Source organism: Wyeomyia smithii, chromosome 3, assembly GCF_029784165.1.
Source record: "Wyeomyia smithii strain HCP4-BCI-WySm-NY-G18 chromosome 3, ASM2978416v1, whole genome shotgun sequence".
NCBI lineage: Eukaryota > Metazoa > Arthropoda > Insecta > Diptera > Culicidae > Wyeomyia > Wyeomyia smithii.
The window spans coordinates 121,328,437-121,351,571 of record NC_073696.1 but is presented as its reverse complement, the minus strand read 5'-3'; the positions used below and the strand labels follow the sequence as shown (position 1 = coordinate 121,351,571).

The window sequence follows — 23,135 nt, the reverse complement described above, 5'->3', positions numbered from 1 at the left end:
TGAATAAACCACGAACTGCAGGAGCTGCTTAGGGAGCCATCAATTATGCACACATTTAAGTTTGGTAGGTAGCGGTGGGCTGGATATGTCGTAAGGATGTCGGACGACGGACGGACGGTAAAGATTTCTTTTTTAACCAATCCGTCAGGGACGTGACGAAGAGGTGAACAGCGGCAAGGTGGATCGATCAGGTGGAAGACGACCTACGTACCCTACGCGGACTGCAGCCATGAACCGAGTGGAATGGAGATGACTTTCACGTATAGCAAAGGCCACACCACGGCTTGGAATTGTTTGGTTATTTTCACCTACTAATCACGGTGAAAGTTAAGAGAAAAATTGTAAATATTTGGGGCTTCAAATTTGAAAATTGAATTGAAACTCCACGCGAAAGAGCCAACACATTCGAAAACCCGCGTGAACATAATCGCCTAAAAAGTAACCTTAGTTCCGCCCTCCTGAAAAATTCGATTCATCTAGTTACTTCAATAAAATACAAGCAGAACCCTCAGGTATAAAAATTGTTATGTGAATTTTGAAGGGCTAAGCGGCTGCAAGAGCATTCAAAAGCAATAATTTTCGTTTATTTTAATGAGTAATAAGTTTAACAAGGGTAATGATCGATTCTCCATATAACAATGTACATAATAATGGGTTAGCGATTAGCAAGAGTTAAATTTGTCAATTAACCGATTAGCGATTAGCGTCGCAGAAAATTCGGTTAATGGTGCCCTCCATTGTAGTTTTTCCGATCACTGTAGTAAGAGGATGATTAAATGGATCAGTAGCAAGCACCAAGCCCGACCATAGCGGGCGGACCAACAGGGGAAAGCGGAGGATGACACTAGTGATTAAAGATCACTTTCCACAGCGCTAGATTCCGGATCTCCCATCTGTGAAGGAAGCATCGTCATACATGCCTGTGAAACCTGCTGCACGTGACCGGACATGTGATTTTGTCTGTGTGTCAATTTTTTTCATTCCATCACCCATGCTGCGGGGAGCTGCGTAACCGCAAGGACAAGCGGATGGTCGTGGGTCCGAATCTTGATAGAATCAGACCATTCGATGCCAAGAAGGACCAAAAGCGCGGGTTTATTCTCAGGCTCCCTACCAGTTACCCTTCCTTTACGCTGAAATCTACAACACCTTTGCGTGACTTCCTCTTAACAAAAATAAGTCCCTCTTATCAATAAAACTGGCCAGAAGGACGCACGACGAAACTTCTCCAGGGAATGATAATTGATGACATTTGACACGAGGAACGATGCTCGGTATAGGAGAACAGATAATTTTGACCAGCCACATTGTTTTGTTTCGATGGTGATGTGGGTATTCTACCTACAACTGTTTTCCAGAAACTTTCAACATTATTTTCCATCGACTTCAAGTCAATTAAGCAACGCTTCTCTTCAAGGTTATCATTTATTAGAATAGAACGTTGAAAGAGAATTATTGCTAAAAATTAACCGCTTCATACCATCAAATTGATTGACCTTAACCGAGTGTATTCCCAAACCTATTGCAGGGGACAAATTGACATAAAACAGACTGTCGAAATTATAATACATTAACCCTGCGGTCGTGTCTTACAAACAACCTTTTCAACTACTTGTCGAAAAATATTATTACAAGATTGTATTTTTCAAAATCCACACACACAACGTGCGTAGCTCTTATTGCTAAAAAAATCCAAACAGGTTCACAAAAAAGATGTCGCGGTAGCAAGCATTCGATTTACATTTTTTTTTCAAGAATGTATTGGTGAGCTTAGCGAAAGTCAGAGGCAGAAGAATCGCTTTATCGCAGAAAAATCGCTTAATCGTAACTATTTGCATGCCCCCAAGAGTAATTTTCTAATACGACGTATGTATTTCAGCATGCCTTTTGTTCAAAGCATTATTGCTTAGAACCTTAGAAACCTTGTATAGAGTAAGTTTATTAGAAATACAGAGTTGAAAAACAATAACACAACCACCACCTCCACCAACGCTGGTTTTGCTGATGGGGTTCGACCACAAGTTATTAGCTCGAATGTTGAAGGCGTTACCAACCTCGCTAAGTTGAGACAAAACGTACTTTACAGTTACAATGTTCAAACCTAATGTATGCTGTTTCGGTTTCATCACGATATCATTTCCACAGTTTCATGGGATTCGTTGGAGTTTGAAATAATGTAGATGTTTCAAAACAAATAGAAATACAATTGTCACAATTGGATTGGATGCTAATTCTATACAGTTTCAACAAATTTAATTTATCATTTCATCAGTATGATTGAGTATTTCCACTAACATCGATATAACTTGATGTAACTGCGGAACGTATCAGAACGGTGATGAGTTTGAAAAAATAACCTGAAAATATCAAATGACACTGCAAAACCTTCCAGATGAAATAAAAATAAAAAGCCAGTACTGTAAACCTGCTCTCCACCAATTATCACGTCCTGGCTAACATGCGTCCAAATTCACTAACTAACTTTCAATGACTTTCGGAAAACTACGCGTTTCTGTGTGCAACTTAAAATGATATCCTCCGACAGTCGCTGCCACAGCACAATCGACAGAAATGTTGAGCGACAAAACATACCGGCGGATACTGAATAAACGCTTAAAGCACACGAAATAGGCGGAATCGCAGAGCAGAGAAAAAAATGGTTGTGGTTTGCAGCGAAAGTAGGTATCAGTGGCAGTAGTGACAACAAATACATCGTACACCGTTTGACAATTAGTTTTAAGCGCTACCGTACACTACAAGAGCATGAGTGAGGAGGTTGGACGATAGGTTGGTTGTTGGGAGTTTTGGCATTGCAAGCGAGAATGGGCTCTTACCTTGCTGGCGGATCTGCATAAATCTCGCATAAAATTTCCACATTTTCGTTTTTCGATGCACCAATTAGGACGGTTTTCTCACGGCCGCACACCGGGACATCTGTAATGGGTGGAATGATTTATTTAGTTTGGTTCTCAAACTGCGGAATTGCGAAACAATTGTTGATGCTGGATGAAAACTTTATACATGCGCGTTCGATACTGCACGGGATGTAAATCCGTCCGTTAATTTATGGTGTTTTCCGCGGCGGGTTGCGGGACGGATTTGGCGGAATGATTTTGCCGTCCCGTACACATGAACATGAACAGAGAGAATGATGACTTTGATATATTTTGGGTGGTTTTTTATTATAATTGATAGTACGGAGAATGTGTGTTTGACAATTATGAGAATTCAATATAATTCGGCCAATTTGATATATAAAAAATGCTCTGCAATACAGAAAGCCACTGATAGTTACTCTACTGGCTCTGTTATATTATAAAAAGGCAAAAATCGATAATACTAACAGTATAAGTATTGTTTTACTGTTTAAATTGCAGAAAATTCATAGTGTTGAATTTGATAACGCCTGCATTTCGTGATTGAGCAAAACTTTTGTAGTAACCTGAAGCGGTTGAATTTTCGTCTGAATCGTCGACGCAAATTTGGTCATACACTATTGAATCTCTCTAAACGATCGTAACTGAAACTTGTGCGAGTTCACGAAACCAGATTTGCTCTGATACAACCGAGTTTGTTCGATAAAATTCTCACTTGATTGCAAATGTATTGAATACATGTTTCATGTTGTCAACCTCATCCCATCTGGTGCTGACGCACTAGTGTAAGGTTCAGGACAATTTTTCATCACATTTTCAGGCATTCCCTTAGGATGTCTCCGAAAATATGTTTAAAAACCTAAATTAATCCACCTAGCGGTCAGACTCAGCCTTTCTTATTCAAACTTATTATTTGTAAAAATAGATTTACATGAATGCTTAAATCCAAAAAGGTATATTCACTCTTTGGGTTCTAAAATATTGATGTTGTAATTAAAGTATAAAATATGAAATTTGACGTAATGTTAGTGCTTCAAAAATAGCGAAATATAAAAAATGACTCCTAATTTCGAATAACTTAATCACGAGCGATACCGGGAACGTTCAAATAGTACGATACCACATTTAAATCATGTTGAGGCCATATATATATTGTTCAAAGCAGCTATAGTGTTGAATAGTCTTTGAATTTCTTTTCTTTACAAAACCTTTGAACAGTTAATCAAATTTTCATGAAGTTTGTTATTTGTAGGTTTGAGAGATGACTCGTTTGTATGACACTAGTTATGTTCAAATAAGTCGTGTAATACTTGAGATAATAGACTTTCGTTGTTTAACAAATTAATGCATAACTGTTGCTAAAGTTCGATCATAATCAAATAAAAAGGGAACGTATGGGGGAGCCAAACTTTGAAACCACGTGTTCAATCATAATTCATCAGTTAACCCTTAACTATCCCGTTCATTCGATATCAATATTGTTCAAATCTGTTGTGTAGTTTCTAAGATAATGAAGTTTCGTGATTTTCAGATTTCGATACATTACAGACGAAGTTACATTCCGATTACAGCAAAATTCGATAGGGTGTTATGAGGCAGCTAGACCTTTCATTTGATACTAATTCTGTGGAAATCGGGTCAACCATCTTTGAGAAAAGTGAGTGAGCCCAAGTAGTCATCAGAATATGTTTCTTTTCACAGCTGGATTTCACATTTTTAAACATAACAGGAAAAGTAATAATCCGTTCGCAAAAAAAATCATTAGGGTCTTATGGGGCAACTAGAGTTTTCATATGACACTGATTTTATGAGAATCGGTCCAGCCATCTTTAAAGAACATGAGTGAGAATTAATAGTCTCCAGAACACGTTTCTTTCCATAACTTTTGAACCACATGTTCAATCTTTATAGAATTTAAAAGTTGTGGGTTTTTTAGGTAGCCCAATCATTTGAAACCAATTTTGTTGAAATCGGTTGTGTAGTTTCTGAGATATTGATGTTTCGTGATTTTTATATTTTGATACATAACCTGTAAACTAGAAATCAGATTTCAATAAAATTCAACAGAGTCTTATAGGGCAACTAGACCTTTCATTTGCAATTGATTTCATTGAAATCGATTTAGCCATCTCTGAGAAAATCGAGTGAGATTGGGAGAGCGTTACACACACACACACATGCAGAAAATGCTCAGCTCGTCGAACTGAGTCGAGTGGTATATGACATTCGGCCCTTTTCAGCACTTTTATACCTTTAGTTTTCGCAATGATTGCTATACTTTTCTAGGAGAAACGCAAAAAGTGAAATGATAGAAATGACTTTTAATTTCAACTTCAATCCCGAGCAAGGCCGCAAACATTGAAATAGTACAATATTTAATTTAAATGATGTTGATGCCACATATTTTGATTGTAGCTATAGTTTAAAACAGTCTGCGGGTTTCGTTTCTTTCTATAACTTTCAAACCACATGTTTAAACATTATAAAATTCAGTGTTTAAGGGTTTGAAAGCCCATTTATTTGAATTTAACTATGTTCATAGCTTCGGTGATATAAGAGCGTTTTTCACATTCTGACGCAGCGCCAAAACTAAAAGTTTGATTACAATGAAATTCAATAGCAACCTAAGCGGCAAATAGACCCTTCATTTGACACCAAGATAGAAAGAATCGGTCAGACCATCTCTGAGAAAAGTGAGTGCGAAAAAAAAGGTGCACATACACACGTACACACCCACACCCACACACATGTACACCTATACATGCATACATGCAGAAAATACTCGATTCGTCGAGGTGAGTTGAATAGTATACGATATTTCGCCATTTGGATCACTTGTCTACCTTTTAATTAGCCAGTGATCGTTAGGAGAAAGTCAATATGTTTCCTTTAATATGTGATTTCACATTTTTATGGACAACGGACAAAGTTACAATCCGATTGCAATGAAATTCAATAGCAACCTATGGGGCAACTAGACCTTTTATTTGACATTAATTTTGTGAAAATCGGTTCAGCCATCTCTGAGAAAAATGAGTGAGTTTAAACAACCTCTGGATAACTTTTCTTTACATAACTTTTGAACCATATGTTCAATCATAACGAAATTTAAAAGTTCAGGATTTTATAGACAGCCCAATCATTTGAAACCAGTTTTATTGAAATCGATTATGTGGTTTCTGAGATATTGATGTTTCGTAATTTTTACATTTTGATACATAACCTCTAAACTAAAAATCCGATTACAATGAAATTCAATAGCAACCTATGGCGCAACTAGACCTTTCATTTGCAATTAATTTCATGAGAATCGGTCCAGCCATCTCTGAGAAAAGTGAGTGAGAAAAAAAACACATACACACACACATACATACATACATACAGAAAATGCTCAGTTCGTCGAAAGAAGTCGAGTGGTATATGACATTCGGCCATTGAGACCACTTTTTTACCGTCGGTTTTTCCAGTGATTGCTATACCTTTCTAGGAGAAAGGCAAAACCATACAACATTTTGAACAGAAAACGTTTTTCTTTTTATATTCAAAATAGCAATGGGAGTTTTACCCTATTCCACCTTTATCTGCACGGATTTTCCGTGGTATTTTGTTCAAAGCATCGTGCACCGATTCGACTGGAAATGAGATGCTATGTGGTAGGGAATTGCGAAAACAAAACATGATCCTATCGATACATATTGCAGATTTCAGACAGCAACCTGGTTTCCGACACCGTTCATGCCGGGTCATCCGTACAGTGTCTGGAGCTGGTTAGGAGGGTTAGTGAGTACCGGGATTGCAATTTTGGCTTCCAGGGCGGGTAACAGTAAGCATTATAGCTAGGAAAAATCAAAGGTAGCCGTGAAAGTGTATACCTATTCAGTAAAAATGTTACATCTAGATAGCTGGCTTTCTCTAGCTGCGATGCTGAGGCTTCCCGAAAAACAGGAAAACAGGCTTGAAGAGACTACGCCATTTGTTTTTCTATTTGGTTTGGAATAGGTTTCTAAAACGAAATTGTTTCCTATATTTTCATTTTATTAAACATTTCTGGTGTAGACTACCATAGGAGTTGTTATGAAAAAACAGATTTTTACTTAAACATTCGACGACAAAAGCAAAACAAATTTTCAAAAAATTGCTTTTCGAAGCGAAAAAAATTTTTTATTTTCAACCGAAATAGCTTCATGCAATACATTGCAACCAATATGTATCAGGATAAATTTTAAATGATGGACTTCCGATTCAGGATCATTTAGCGTAAAAGTTTTAACGCTTTTACTTGAAAAGAGAAAAAAAGGTAAAGGTAAGTAAGCTAGTTAAGGGTAGCAGGTATATATGAACCAACAAAACAACTAAGCGGTTTCAGTGATAATGACACAATACGAGCCTTTTGTGTGTCGTGATATTATGAATATTTCTATTTTTTCTTATTTTTAATGACTATAATGCAAGTCAAGCTATTTTTATTTCTATTTCAAGCAGTAAATGTGGATCTGACGATTGAAAAATGTACTAACTGGGGAAATAGTTATTTAGAAATTTACGAAAAATATAGTCCAGCAGGTGGGACTAGAACCCACAACCTCTTATCTCCGGTCAGATGCGTTTCCGATTACACCACCGCAAGACGTATAATAAAAATAGCTTGACTTGCATTATAGTCATTAAAAATAAGAAAGATAAATATTTCATGACGGACCAACACGTCAAGATGTTGCCGTTGGTAGAGATTATTGGATACTTGGTACTTGGAATGTAAGGACTCTACTCGAACCGGCACGTGCAGGTATCCTGGCCAGAGAGCTGCAGAAGGTGAATGTGGAGGTTGCTGCCATACAGGTTAGGTGGCCGAAAACGGGAGAACGCGAATTCCAGACAGCAGATCCTATTGCAGGCACTTCATTTAAGTACCACATCTACTACAGAGGCAGATCAGTGACCGTATATGCGTGTTGAGAATAAAGGACAAATTTTTCAACTACAGCCTAATAAATGTGTACGCACCGACCAACAATAACCCGATGAAGAGAAGGAGGAGTTCTATGAGCTCCTGGAAAAGAAGTATAATTAGTGCCCAGGACACGATATCAAGATCGTCATCGGGGATGCAAAGGCGCAGATCGGGCAGGAGAACTTCTTCCGCCCCGTGATTGGTAGAGAAAGCCCCCACTCTACTACGAACGACAACGCCCTGAGGCTTGTCAATTTCGCTACAGCCAGAGGTATGACCATTAGACTGGGACACGGTTATATGGGAAAAAAGCGATGGTGTTATTTTTTCGCTCCCATGCACTTTTGCTGTAGCAGTGTTGCTGGAAAATTTCAATTGTTAGCCGTCCGTCATACATTCAATTAGTTTGGGGTGAATAGCTGTTTCTACAAGCATCGTAGCGCCTTACGGTCTTCAGAAGAGTTTTCCCCAGGAAAATTTCCTGCAAATATCATGTATTGATATATTTTTAGGACCTAACTGGGAATTTCTAGAGAATAAGTTTTGAAAAAGTGAATTTTCCCATATAAAATCGTATGGAAACTTAAAAAATCGGGCGCAAATCGGGTGTTTTACCGATCGATCTGAAAAGTTACACAGTTGTTACGGGACCTATAAGGAACACGAAAAGTGCATGGGAGCTAACATTTATTTTTTATCCCACCCTAATGACCATCTGTAGCAATTATTTTGCACGCACATCTGGAGGCACCCTAATGGAGAGGTCTGCTTTCAGATCGACCATGTTCTGATTGATGGTCGGCACTTTTCAGACGTTACAGACGTGAGGTCGTTCAGAGGACCAAACGTTGACTCGGATCATTATCTTGTGGTATCCAGGATTCGCGCCCGGTTGTCCAACGTGTTGAAATCCAGGACGACAAGGAGGATACAGTTGAATATTCAGCGGCCATCAACTGAAGAGGTGGCTACAGAGTACCTGCAGAAGGTTGATGACTGGATCGAGGATCATGTTGGAGGTAGCTTTAATGAACAGTGGAGGCATATAAACAGTACAATCAGCATCACAGCGGGAGAGGTGCTGGGTACAGCTGCGACAGCCACGTCCAATGAGTAGTTTGACGAGGAGTGGCAGCGAGAGACGGATGAAAAGCCACGGCTGTGACTCGTCAGAGCGTGGGAAGATACCGGAAAGCTAGAGCTGCTGAAAAAAGACTCCATCGCCGTAAGAAACGACAGCATTGGGAGTGGATTCTTGCAGAGGCTGAAGGTTACTTCTTCAGGCACGATGCTAAAAAACTTCTACAAGAAGATTAATGGAGTCAGGAACCGAAACGTGTCAGCCCCTGACATGTGCAACGAAAGGGAGGGGAACCTGATTACCGATAGAACGCAGGTGGCCAGGCACTGGAAGGAACACTTTAATGTGCTGGTGAATGATTCAGAAAACAGCCTAGTCAAAAGAAGCAGGATAGTGATTGAGGATGATGACAAGCTGTGGACCCACCATCCATGGAAGAAAGCAGTGAAAAAGCTGAAGAACTGCAAGGCAGCTGGTTAGGATGGCATTTCAGCCGAACTTTTATAAGTCGGGAGTGAACAGCTGTATCGTGCGTTACACCGGATCATGCTGAGAATGTGGTCCGATGAAGGATTGCCCTCGGACTGGTTGTAGGGTCTCATATGTCCGATCTACAAAAAAAGGCCATCGCCTGAACTGTAGTAATTATCGGGGCAACCCTTCTCAACACCGTTTACAAAATTCTCTCCCGTATTTTGTTCCATAAACTGAGGCCGTTGTCGGAGACTTTTGTTGGCGATTACCAATGTGGTTTCCGAGAAAGACGCTCCACTATGGACCAAATGTTCACCTGGCAACAAATCCTCGATAAATTTCGAGAATTTAACCTGCAGACGCACCCTCTATTCATTGACTTTAGGGCAGCGTACAATACAGTTAAGAGTAATGAGTTTTGGCGAATTATGTTCGAACATGATTTCTCAACAAAACTAATTAGGCTGATACGTGTCACCCCTGAAGGTTCTACAACATGCGTCAGGATAGCCGGTGAGATATCAGACTCCTTCGTGACGTTAGATGGTTTGAAGCAGGGAGACGGGCTGTCAAACTTATAATTCAACATCGTATTGGAGAGTGCTATACGGAGGGCCGGCAAAGCGGCACCATCATTTCGAAGTCTCACATGCTTCTAGGTTTTACGAACGATATCGACATCCATCTAATCAACCAAGAATAGCCTGTTAAACCATTGAACTTGTTAATAACTTAATATGGTTAACAAAAATGTTTCGAGTCCAGTTTATGTATAAGCTGAATAAATTTAGTTCTGGGTACATCCAACGCATAAAGACCCTTGTTGAATTTGTTCTGAATCGTCATTTCGAGAAGGTAAACAAACGATCGGTTGAGTGCTGTCATAATCATACAATATTTCCTGTGTCCAGAATATGATGATCTTCTTGTACATTAAGCTGATTGAAACATTTCTGCAACACTGCAAGCAGTTCTTAACAATAGAAAAGTTCTGCATTTACTGTTCTATCTGTCATTGTAAATATGAATAAACTTTTTTTTTGTTTTATTAGTATCAGAAAGAGGACATTCTCTGGAACGTTGAAATGGAACTAATACCACGTAAAAAGGTAGAAGAACAAAAACGTGCTTGTTTACTCTAATGAACTATTGTGGTATGCCCCGGTTCTGTACTGCACTCCAAGCTTGTATACCACTTATTGAGGAAGTGATAGACAGCGAGCTATAGCGAGATAGGTGCCAATTGGGAATAACTTGTTTTATGAAACTAGTTACCCTGATTGGCGGCGCAAACCAGATTTCCTCGGCTTATAGGGAGCCCTCATTGAAGTACTGAAGTCTACGTCTAATTAGCCAGTGAATATGTTAAGATCGTTCTTATTGAGACTCAGCAAGTTTTTAGGAAATTTTGGGGTTTGGTGTTGTGAATCTTTTTGATGGGTAAGAGATTTCACTGCCTTCCAATTGGCTGTAATCTCTTTTTGTTCCCATTCCTTCAGCTTAGCTTTCAGGACACAGTCTGAGATACCACGAAACGGTTCTGAACCAATGAAGGTTGATTGGGAGCCAAATCTGGCGAGTTCATCTGCAACTTCATTGCCATCTATTCCGCAGTGACCAGGAATCCAGTAAATATTTTCAGAATTAAACTGGCTTATCTGTTGTAGAAGGCAAATGCAGTCTCAGATAATTCTAGAAATGCACTTGTAGGCTTTCAGGGCCTTAAGTGCCGCTTGACTGTCCAAGAAAATGCAGAAGTTGGCATGTCCATACTTCCTTTTCAGGCTGATTTTTGCACATTCTTTTCAGTCTGCCTGGAAGACTGTTGCCCAGTTTCCCATAGCTACTGATATTTTTGTTCTAAGACTGTTCACTCCCGCTCCTGTTACGATCCATTTTTGAACCGTCAGTATTGATCGATCTATTACGAACGCTAGGTCCTCCCGCATCCCATACTGAGCGAGAGGGTTCATACACTGAATATGGGATGTCGTAGTTGGATCAGGTTCCATCCAATCACTATTCATGTTCGTTACTGGTTCAGCAGATAGGAGATTCAAGATCTTCAAGTGACCTATCTTATCCCCGTCTAGTATCATCTTTTGTCGATTGAGCTTATGTGCACTTTTCTTGGCCTCCAGTTGAACGTGTTGATTCAAAGGAAGTAGATGGGGGATAGCATCTAATGCTTTAGAAGGTGTATTTCGCATTGCTCCGGTAGTGGCAATACAAGCTAGCCGCAGAAGTTTATCTAGCTTCCTCGTTGCCGTGGTCTCCTTGGTTTTTTACTAACGAAGCGTAAGAAATTCGAGGCCTTACTAATGCGGTGTACACCCACATTACCATTTTTGGTTTTAAGCCCCAAGTTCTTCCCACCATTTTGGAGCAAACCCACAACGATGAGTTTGCCTTGCTTATTCTTCAATCTAAGTGTACGTTCCAGGTTAATTTAGCATCTAGGATTTCACCGAGTTACTTAACTGAGTCACTGTATTTGATTCCCACCCCACTAAGATGTATAGACTGGAGGTGCAGTTTTCTTCTTTTTGTGAAGGGAACAATTGATGTTTTTGCTGGGTTGATGCTCAGGTCTTCTTTTATACACCTAGAGCGTGTATGGTTTAAGGCTTGCTGCATCCTATCTGATATTACATTGTCGAATTTATCACGAACCACCATAACTAAGTCAAACCCTTCTGACTCAAGGCCCCTTAGAAGGTCGTCAACTACCAATGACCATGGCAAGAGAGAAGACCCCCCCCCCCCTTGCGGGTAACCTTTAGTTGTAGTCACGATGGTTGACGCCTAAGCCAGCTCTGAGCTTATTTGTTTGTGAGCATGCTATGGACCCATTCGACTATGCAAGTATCGAAATGTCTCTGCGATAGGATTATATACTGGGATTATAACTGGGCATTTTTTAATTGGGGTTATTTTAACTGTGCATTCGCTAACTGTGAGAATTCCCAGTGTAAAAGACAACAAACGTCAAACATCAAAACAAGCTGGGCGAATGTGGATTGGGAACAAAAATTAAACAATGAGCCGAGCATATTTAAAATGGAAAAAATTATAAAATGAAGCTACTGAAAAGAGGATTCATTGACGTAAGAAACGAGAGCACTACGATCGCGTCCACGTACTTCATCAGGCACCACACGAGATGCGATTATAGAACGATTAACGGAATCAGGAACCGGACCATGCCATCTGTAATGACAGGGAGGGAAACCTGATTACCGATAAATTGCAGGTGGCCAGGCGATGAAAGCAACATTTTGAAGTGGTGTTGAGCGGTGAGGAAGGTAGGAGAGTCGTCGGGGTGGAACAGGATAGAAATTGGAAAGGACGGTCAAGACAAACTCTCTGTTTAAAGATTTTAAGGCGGCATACGATACAGTGAAACTCAACGAGCTGTGGCAAATAATGCTTGAACATGGTTTTCCGACAAAACTAATTACACTGTTACGTGCGACAATTGACGGTTCCACATCAAGCGTCAGGACGGCGGGCGAATTTTCGGGCGCGTTTGTGATGTTAGATGGTCTGAAGAAAGGTGCCGGGCTCTCGAAGTTACTGTTAAACATAGCTTTAGAAGGTGCAATACAAAGGGTAGGTGTGCAGAGATGCGGCACCATCATCACGAAGTCTCACATGTTTCTGGGCTTCGCAGACGACATTGATATAATTGGTGTTGATGAGCTCTTGAAGAGGCCGTTACGGCTCTCAGAAAAGAAGCTGCGATAATTGGATTAACCATAAAAACTGCTAAACGAAGTACATGGTTCGAAGTGGTTGACAAATTTGTTTACCTTGGTCTCGTGACATGTTACAACGAGGTGAGCCGCGAGGTGAAGAGACGGATTGCGGCAGCGAATAGAGCTTATTACGGATTGCGTAACCAGCTTAGGTCCCGTAGCCTACAAATCCGTACGAAATTTGCGCTTTGTATGACTCTGAACCTCCCGGTAGTGCTCTACGAACATGACGTGCAAGGAGGCCGATCGACGAGCACTTGGGGCCTTCGAGCGTAAAATCCTGCGATCAATACTCAAAGGTAATATAGAAAATGGGGTGTGACGCAGGCGCATGAATCACGAGCTGCGTTATTCATCGGAATCCCCCTCGACGTTGAGATGATATTCCAGTTAGTAAGCCGATTTCAATAAGCGAGAAGTGCTCGTTGCCCAGTTAGCGAACAGTTACTGTATGATGATCTCAAACCACACTGGAACTTTGTTGGTCAGGACAGAAGGTATGGGAAAGCGAACATCGAGAGGCTGTCTCTTACCAGAGCTGTGGCATCACTACCGACCTGGGGACCGGCTTCATGGTGCTGAGTAGGATCCATCAACGCGAGATCCAGTGGCAGTCATTAGTGCGTGAATGTGTAAGTTGAAAATTTAGAGCCAGCTTTTTTTACAATAGCATTATCAACGTGCATTGCCCACACGAAGGAACACTCGACGACGAGAAAGAAGCGTTCTATGCGCAACAATGGCAAGTGTATAATAGCTGTCCGCAGTAGCTACGGGACGCCGGAGGCGCACAAGAGTACGCGCAGCGCTGGAAGCAGCACTATCCACGGAAGAGTAGCTTGGTGCAGCTACTCGTGAAGATCAGCCATAGGTAGCACTGCTGTAGCGGCGTTGGGTACAATGTCTCCGAACATGAATGGTTCGACAACGCGTGTAAACGTGCGCGAACGTGGAGCGCTACCGACGCGCACGGAATAGGCAAAACTCGGTTCTACGGAAGAAGAAGCGCCAGCAGGAAGATTTAGATCACGAGGCGATAGAGAAACTGTACCGTAGAAACACAAAAGTTCTACGAGAAGCTGAACAGTTCCCGCAAAAGCTACGTGCCGCAAGCCATGTGCAGAGATCAGGATGAAGATTTTCTCACGAACAAGTGTGGGGTTATTGAAAATTGAAAGCAAGACTATGACGAGCCATGTAGCAGAAAACCACGGCAGTAGATCTGGGTGTACGCACGGATGACGACAGAATTCTAGCCCATGACCTTGCTGCTTGATATTAAACATTGCTTTTGAAGCTGTGATACATAGGGCAGCCATCGACACGGGTGCCACGACATTAAGGAAGTCTGTCAGCTCTTTGACTTCTCCTATGACAATCATTGTCGCACGAATTCTTGAGAGAATCACGGGGACGTACATCAGACTAAAGATTGAAGCCGGCTGGAATGGACTGATTTGAACTGAAAGGAAGTGGTGCCAGAGAAGAAAGGACCTCCAAACACGAATTCAGATTGAAAGTAAAGTCAAGCCTTGGTGCTACATTCAAACTGTTTAATGTACAGGACAATTGCGGGGCTAGCGGTACGACTCAAACCTGCGACGACAGGCTTGTTAGGCTAGCATCGTACCTCGAGACCAACGAATTCAGATTAGTGGTGATGATATCGAAGTGGTAGACGAGTTCTTGTATCTGGGAATACTGGTGACTGCTGAAAATGACACGAGCAGACGCCTAAAAATGGAAATCGATCCTAATTTGGACTCCTACGGATGCTCCGCTCGAATGAAATTCGCCGCCACATGAAGTTGACCTTCTACATGTGTTCTGATCTGATTGGTAGTCCTTTATGGTCGAGAACGTGGACTATGCTCGTGAAGGACCAATGCGTCCTTGGGGTTTGCGGACGGAAGGTGCTACGTACAATCTGCGGTTGAGTGCAGGTGGTAGATGGCGGAATCACGCGTTGAATTTCGAAAATCATGGAACGGGATAATGTAAAAGAGGAGTTTCCAAAGCTCATCGAGAAAAGTCTCTACCGTATCGGAATCAGTAATGATCAGACCATAACCCCAATTGATAAATGTTGTTGCAGTCAAAGGAATAACTATCTGTAGAGCCCGGTTAAAAGAAGTCTATTTTCAGTTCGACTTTGATCTAATAGATGGTCGGCGCTTGCCAGAAATTATAGACATGCGTTATATCAAAGATGTGTGCAACATTTGTGTCAGACTGTTCACTACAATATCCGAAGTCAACGACGAAGACACGGTTGAAGATTCAGAGGTTATCAGGAGTTGACATGGAGGTACACCCATGGAACGGTCAGTACTACAGCGCAAAATATGCTAAGCACAAATTCGATGCCCGCATATTATGTGTATTTTGGCATTGAATACCAGTGAGAGAAAAACGAGCTACATTCTACATGCTACATCGATTACCGAGAGACTAGGGGTGGCGACTTTATCATTGCAAGGAACGTTAGCACTAAAAACGCGTTCACGGACAGACGGAGGATACTTTCTACAGCTATGACACGTGAAGTTCGTGATTGACGATGTCTGAAAACAGACTTTGCTAACACCTGTTATGTATAATGACTCGATTGGATTGAGTGCCCAATTACCGAGAAATCGAAGGGGACTAATCGATGTACTGCTAAAGGAAGAAGCTGTGGATAAAAACTCAATAGAAATCGAGAAGGACTTACAATCTGGAGATCCACCAACCCAAGAAGAGGTTAGGAAATAGTTAAAGAGCTGGAGAATGGCAAGTCAGCTGGAAAGAAAGGCACACCCGCGGTACTTTTGAGAATCAAAAGCGAACAACCGTTTTTGGGAGGTTGGTGGACTTACCCTTTTGACCACTCATTTTCAGATTTTGAGACAGTGTAAGATTGAGTTAAACAGAATGAGTGATGATCAATTATGCGTAGTTAGCCTACAAATGTGATTAGGCTGATTTGTATCACATTTGGTACACATGTGAACAATCCTAATATATTTGGATTTATTGCGTATGATTAAAACAGGAATGCTAAAATTTGAGTTTTTAGTTCGTTGCAGGCATATGGTTCTTATTGGCCATGCGGGTCAGCCTCTTTCATGTTCGAGTCTCTGGGTGATCAACTTTAAAAATAAACTACGCAAATTTTCCTTTCTATACCAACTGAGCCTGTGTCAATGTTTTTGAGCCGCAAGCAGGTACTACCATGTCTAAGTCATACGTGAAGTTGGGGCTCGAAAGTTGCTTCACTCGGTATTGAAAACTTATCAAATATTCAGTTATACTAAGGTTACGCTAGAGCCACCACTAAGTTTGGTAGAGTATTAAATCTGATATAAACAAAAAAAAAAAGTCAGAGGACAAACCCCAGCGTACTTTATACTCGGTATTACACCGGTGAATCTGATGTTAGTGCGTGTCATCACGGGTGAGATGTTTCGTGCTTCTGGTGTATTTCCCGTAATTCTATACGTGTTGGCACCGAAATCACCGTCCAATATCCCACATGAATCGAAAACCTAGCCGATCCACCGCCCACGCACACGCATCTAGGTATTGATTTATGCCGTTTGAGGTCGATGCGTATAAACGAGAATTAAATTTAATAGCATTTTAATCAAACATGTACAATCTGCGCTACAATTTCGCCTTTTGGTTGGCCCCACGCGGCCGTTCTGTGAACTTGTTTTCGGCCTCCGGTCACTGATTAACCGATGGCCGAAGCTGTGGGAGTACGCTGTGCAGGTTGAATATCTCAATAATTACTCTTTGCATGTGATTTGAATTTTGCTAAAACTGTTTGTCTGGCTAGATTATATTTGACGGGAGCAGCATTCGATCGGGCAGGTGCAATTGCTGGTAACTGAGTTGTGAAAATTCCGGTTGAGCTTTATTGTTATCATTCAGCAATTTTATGCGGAAATGATTTATTACTATTTCTGAGATGTTCCGGATTTGTAGGAAATATGTGTTTTGCTTGTGATTATGGAACCGTTAGAATGATATAATTTATTACGGTTTGCACCCTAGAAGTTAAAATAGCTGAAAATAATTCTCACGTATAGAATATTTGGAGAAAAAAGACTAATATTAATCCCCTGTACCTGTTAAAATAATATTCCTTTACTCAATCTGATATGCAATCTTTAAGCATCTAATAATCATCGGAGATTGATTCGTAATCTCCACCGATAAAATAGAGTTACGTGGATAAAGTTTCCGGTCATTTCCTCAGCAGAGGGAAAAAATATTAAATTGAGTGGACCTTAGCGGATGCTGGTGGACCAGAGATGGACGTGAGATGGAATGCTAACCGTCGGAACGGACGGAGGTATGGACGGATGGACGATGATGAGATGAAATTAGAGAACTTACGCTTCACTCGAAGAAATTGCTGATTACCAACGGTTTCCCCTTCGTCGTTGATTGCACTGCAAGCGTAATATCCGGCCGATTGCTTTACCACCTTCTGCAGCACCAGACTTTGGTTGGTTTGGATGACACGGGCGGATGCGTTATGCAGCAGCAGCGTGTCCTGCAGGTCCGTGCATCCGCCGTTGGGAAAGGAAGAAATAGGAGAATTACATGGCTATGAATAAGTTGCATTTTTTCGTAATCATCGATAAATCGACTTACATCGTGGAACCAGAGCAACTTTCGCCAGGTAGGGTTCGATTTTACATGGCACTCAAAATACACATCATCACCTTCCTTAATGTCATCGGGAGCTAGTGTTGATCCGATTTGGATGGTCACTATTGGCGGATCTACACAAATAAGAAATGAAATCAATTTAACGATGCCCTATCCAGATACTGCGTATTTTCATAAATATCAATTGAAGAATACATAAATTTCATAAATATCAATTAAAGAATACAAGTTAAAGTCTGTAGGGGTTTTACTCACAAACAACATTCATCCTCCAGGTGGTCTCCAGAAACAGACCGTTAACGTTTGGGTTCTCGGCTCGACAGGTCAGTGATTTGCCGTCGTCCTCAGTGCTTGGTGAAAAGCTGAGTGTTGAAATGGTTGTGTTATGACTTTGGATGTCATCTTTGGTGCGGCGCATCTGACGTTTACCCTTGTACCAAGTGATGATGGCATTTGGCCGGGAGCCGCTGCTCTGACAGGTGACTTCGTACCTTTTGTCCGCCATCAATGTTTCAGGCGGGTTGATTAACTTAACTGACAGTGGTTTTACTGAGGGTTAAAAAACAGTAGAAAAAAAGTGTTCTGGAGTTAGCATCCTAGTTTAAATATTGAATAGAAAAATACGGAAAAATCGCTCTCCGCTTTCTAGCTTTTGGCGCAGTCGTCCGAAACGTGAAACAGAAACTAAAATTTTTCTTGTTTTCGTACTCACAGTGCATGTCCAGCACGTAGCTGGTTTCTTTCGGCTCCGCTAGCCGGGTATTCGTGGTCTGACAGGTGAATATGGAATTCAGATCACTGCGCTGGATAGTTGGCCACAGCAGCCGGTTCTCGATGATGTCCCCGGAATTGTGCTCGTACTGGTCATCCACGGTAACACCGTTAATCAACCATCGCACCTCAGGCTGTGGTCGACCTACAGGAACGGGATGAAATATTCATAGGAAGTGAGTGTCAGGGGCGTTTCTTGGTTGTAATCGCATCACAAGGAAATAATCACTAAAAAACGGTGTTGTAATATAGTCAATGTTACAAATAAAGTTTCCTGATTGCAAAAATCCAGAAATTTATATCCCTTCTCATCCAGAACCTTCAATATATGTTATATATCTTTTTGTAGCTCTACAAATGATTATTATTAAATATTAAAGTGTATTTTATGTTACTTAATTTCAATTATTTCCTTAAAAAATCGCCGACTAGACAGTAATGTGAAAGAAAGCGTTTAATTAATTAGCTTCAAGGATTTTAGAGAATGTTTGCATGGAAAACTAAACCACAAAACAATTTATGACCTGCTAATAAATTGGCCAAACTTGATAAAAACTCTAAACAGACGCTCCTGATTCCGAAAACATGCTAGATTGTTTTTCGCATGAGAAACAACCCATGTGTTGTAACTATGTTTTACTTTGCCCATGGTTTACGTTTTACGAACTATTTACTTGGAATTGAAAATACCGCATGTGTGTCGTGCTTGGCCAGGAAGGCCAAAATATGGTCCAATTTAAATAGACACATGAACATAATTTACTACCACGGTCGGCTCACGCTGCTGCCGTTGCCTCGTGCACCCAGAGCGGAACCTATAATGCGAGACCAAGAAATCCGAAAGCAGACCATGTTTTGGTCTAATCAGCAGTGCTATTCAGAAACCGTTTGCCCTGCTCGGTGTGGAAGCATGGTACAGTAATACGTGAGTTTCAACCAGCTAAAATAAACACATCCTTGTGGACGTTAGCTGAATCAACAGGACCGAGTCCTTACACCCTGGGAAGTTGGTCCAGCCCAGACACAGTAGGACTCAAGTTACGCCTAATGGAGCATGTCGTTTTACAAGCGTCGTTTACAATCAGTACTTTTTATTCTTATTTTCATACAATTGACTTTTTCAAGCTGCGCTTTTGCATGAAGTTTCATCCGAGGCAACTAAAAAAAACAAAATTTCTGCTTGTTTCAGAAAGGGAGCGTAATAATAAAATAACATTGATCGACGCAATTTTCCTGCAAACTAGAATAAAACGAAAGAAGATAGTTCCGGTGGTTAATCCATTTGTTATTATTTAGCCTTCACTACTTGTGGAGCCAGATTATATTTTACTTCTCACTATCGAACAAGTTCCATCTTTCCAAATAGATATGTTCATGTAATAAGAATGATTGAAAATTATTGTTTAGAGAGTTTCATAGTATCATGTATGAAAACAAAAACAAAAAAAAAACAAAAAAACAAAAACCATTTTTATCAAAAATTGCGAAACAAATTTCCTTTCACAAAAAAGATACAGTTCTACTTATTTTAAGAAAGTTCTGAAGAAAACTAGTTTTTACCTTGCATCCTTTTTACGGTATTATGAACTCACCCTAACCCTAACGATTTAGGGTGTGTCAAAAAAATCAAGTTATTTTAATGTAACTTTTCATTTATGTTTTTTTTTTAAACGAGGTATTCTAAGAACTTTTAGGACTCGCACATTTTCTTTGTATCTGTATTTTATATTAAGTTCACAAGAAAATTTATCAGATTTTTCTTTTTATAATACGCCCTTCTTGAATTTTTTTATCTAACTAAATAGCAGATTGCACAGGTCGATTGAAAGGTCGTTTTTCTTGTTCAAGATATGTAAATTTGGAAGAGTGAATATTTGGTTAACTCAAATAAATCCAGTTTTGATTTGAAAGCGGCCATTAAACGTCTAAGAGGCCAAATACCGAGCGCCAACAGTGTTGTTTTGCAAAAACATAAAGTTTGATATGTAGCAAGTAAGGTTTCACTACCGTGTTCAATCCAACCTGTGTCCCTAGAACGGTCCCCTCGATGAATCCAGAACAACGGAAAATTTCGAAATAAACCCTACTCTCACAAAAACTATGATGAATTTGTGATTTTTTGAAAAAGGTTGGATCAAATTCGGTTTAGATCTGGCGGAATGGCAGGTAAAAGAATTTTCATTTCTTCGGTTTTGGAAGGAACACGCAAGTGTTAAATCTTACTGCAATCGATTGGGAAACTAGCTATGCGTCTACTAAAATGCGCACAATCGTGGTTTTGTGATACTAACTGTTGTATTATTGAAAATTGTAACGCTTGTTGGACTCTTGTTTCGACCAATCAGAGTGGAAAGCAAAGGTAAGAACCGTCCAATATGGATAGTTTCAAAACCGAGATGGTTGCTACCGATTTCCGGAAAACAGCCTAAAAAGGCTGATCATAATCCATTATGAGTATTTCCGGAACCGGAATGATATCCAGAGTTCCTAAACTGTCGTAATTCTACGTTAAACTTGCGGTCGTGTCTCATACACAACCCCTTAATTTTTTATTTTTACGTAATATAAGTGAATGACGAAAATTTTCGAGTATTCAAAGCAGCAGTTGTTTCAACACTTACTTTCGACGTTTATTTTAAATTGTGTTTAAAGATTAGAGTTATTCAAAGTTGTTATTAATGAATCGATAAATTAAGAACCGTTGCGCAAGCTAAGAGGTGAGAAAAATAGTTTTACTCAGTATCATTGATTTGTGGGTAATGACGACAGAGTAAAATTTACTCAGTTTCTGACAGATAGACGTGTTACTACAAGTAATCGTAGAAATACTCTATTTAGAGTACGTCCAGTTTTAACGAAACAGAGAGATATCATACTCAGTTTAAAGTTGAATTAAATGAACGTGTAGCAAGCCTTTGATTTCAAAAGCTACAGTCAATCATTTGGTCGCAAAAATCAAATTCAAGTCGTACTTAAATAAATCGTAGATCAACTCTTGAGTGGCAGAAGCAATTCCGTAATTCTTGTTAATTTGAAATAAAAAATCATTTGTGAAGTGAAGCCGCGTGAAAAAATAAAAATTATACAGGTCGCGCCAGAATTATTGTAACGAAATCAGAGGATCATTAACCACGTGTTTGGCAAGTAAGATAAACATTTTTGAAATAAAAAAAATGAGTTCACTGAATTCTTTTTTTACGCGATTGATGCATCCGCTCAAAAAAAGAATCGCGATAAAAAATCGCGTAATTTTGAACGAATCGTGTAAAAAAAGATTGCGTCGTTGTGATAAAATCTTCCGCTACGTGTAAAAAAAACGTCTAAAATAAAACCACGTAAAAAAAAGCTCTGGTGACAGCTCGGAGACGCTTAGGGTAAGACTCGACGGCGGACCGACTGTCATTTTAAGGAATTTCCTTTCAAACATTGTGCAAAGACTTCTTCTGGGCCGAACCCATCACATTCTTCTTCAAAACCTCATCCAGGAACTAGTCATCATGGATTTTTACTCCTATTTCGATGAAAAGCTCGGTTCGCGAATCGGCGGTCACTCCAGCAAAAACTATCACAGAAGCTGGGTGAGACAAGCGAAGGATCATTCTTTTAAATGAATCAGCATCTCCTGATGTTAGTGCGAGCACCCAGTCGTTTTGCGGGTTGTGAGCTTGCTTAACGGTGAAGAGTTTTTCGTCGTTGAAGAGCGCCATCAGGTGCTCGTGACGAATGGTCCGGGCAAAAGATCCTTGCATCGCACGAGCCTTTTTATTGTTCGCGCGTCCAAAAGAGCCTGTTTTTTTTCTGATGTTTGTATTGAAACAGTTGTTGTTGTTTTTAATTGTTTTCACTCAAAAAATATTTTTATTTCAAAAGTTTTTTCTTACTTGCCAAAAACATGATGGTCCTCTGTTTCTTGTTGCAATAATTATGGCGTACCCTGTAGAGTTTCAGTTCAAGTTACGTTGGGCGAATGGTGCGTGAAGTCGTAAAAAGCTTTTGGAGAGATACGAAACGTGGTTCAAAAATAATTGTCGTGTTTTCGAAGAAATTGATAGCGAGAGGTCGCCATCGTAAATATATTTGAAGAAAGCTGCTGTGAAATGAAGAATATTCAGGTTCAACAGATCGCCATAAATTTTCCGCTCGAAAAACTTGTTCAACCAGCGACTAGTTTTGCAAACTCTTATCATGAAACAGTTAGGGTCCATCCACATACCATGTGGACAGATTTTTAACGATTTTGAAACCCCTCCCCTCCGTGGACAAATGCCCATATAAATTATAAAAAAATTGTAACGACCGTGGGACATCACACAATCACCCCCCCCCCAAGCTGTCCACACGGTATGTGGACAGTCCCTTATGGCCAGTGAAGTTTAAATGAAGTATTGCCAAAATTGGTACCATTGCGCTCATGCGATATTGCCATAACTGGTGCACTTGCCATAACTGGCTCACCTATACTATGCCTGAGAACATCTTACTCGCAAAAATAGTTGATAAAATACTAACCATGATGTAGTCAATCATCTTCTTATTTCTATAGATCCAACAGTCAATACTTA

At 40.3% G+C, this 23,135-nt stretch overlaps 1 protein-coding gene across 2 annotated transcripts in view; it reads right to left on the bottom strand.

Annotated features, from left to right (window-relative positions):
* The window catches only part of LOC129726939 (MAM domain-containing glycosylphosphatidylinositol anchor protein 1-like), a 146,952-nt gene that overhangs the window by 13,389 nt on the left and 110,428 nt on the right, over positions 1-23,135 (bottom strand). For both annotated transcript variants that reach the window (XM_055684231.1, XM_055684230.1), the window contains exons 7-11: positions 18,515-18,718; positions 18,058-18,351; positions 17,785-17,915; positions 17,524-17,683; positions 2,835-2,934 (exon numbers count right to left, since the gene is read on the bottom strand). In XM_055684231.1, coding sequence (XP_055540206.1) covers positions 2,835-2,934; positions 17,524-17,683; positions 17,785-17,915; positions 18,058-18,351; positions 18,515-18,718 — 889 coding nt within the window. The remainder of the gene's footprint in view (positions 1-2,834; positions 2,935-17,523; positions 17,684-17,784; positions 17,916-18,057; positions 18,352-18,514; positions 18,719-23,135) is intronic.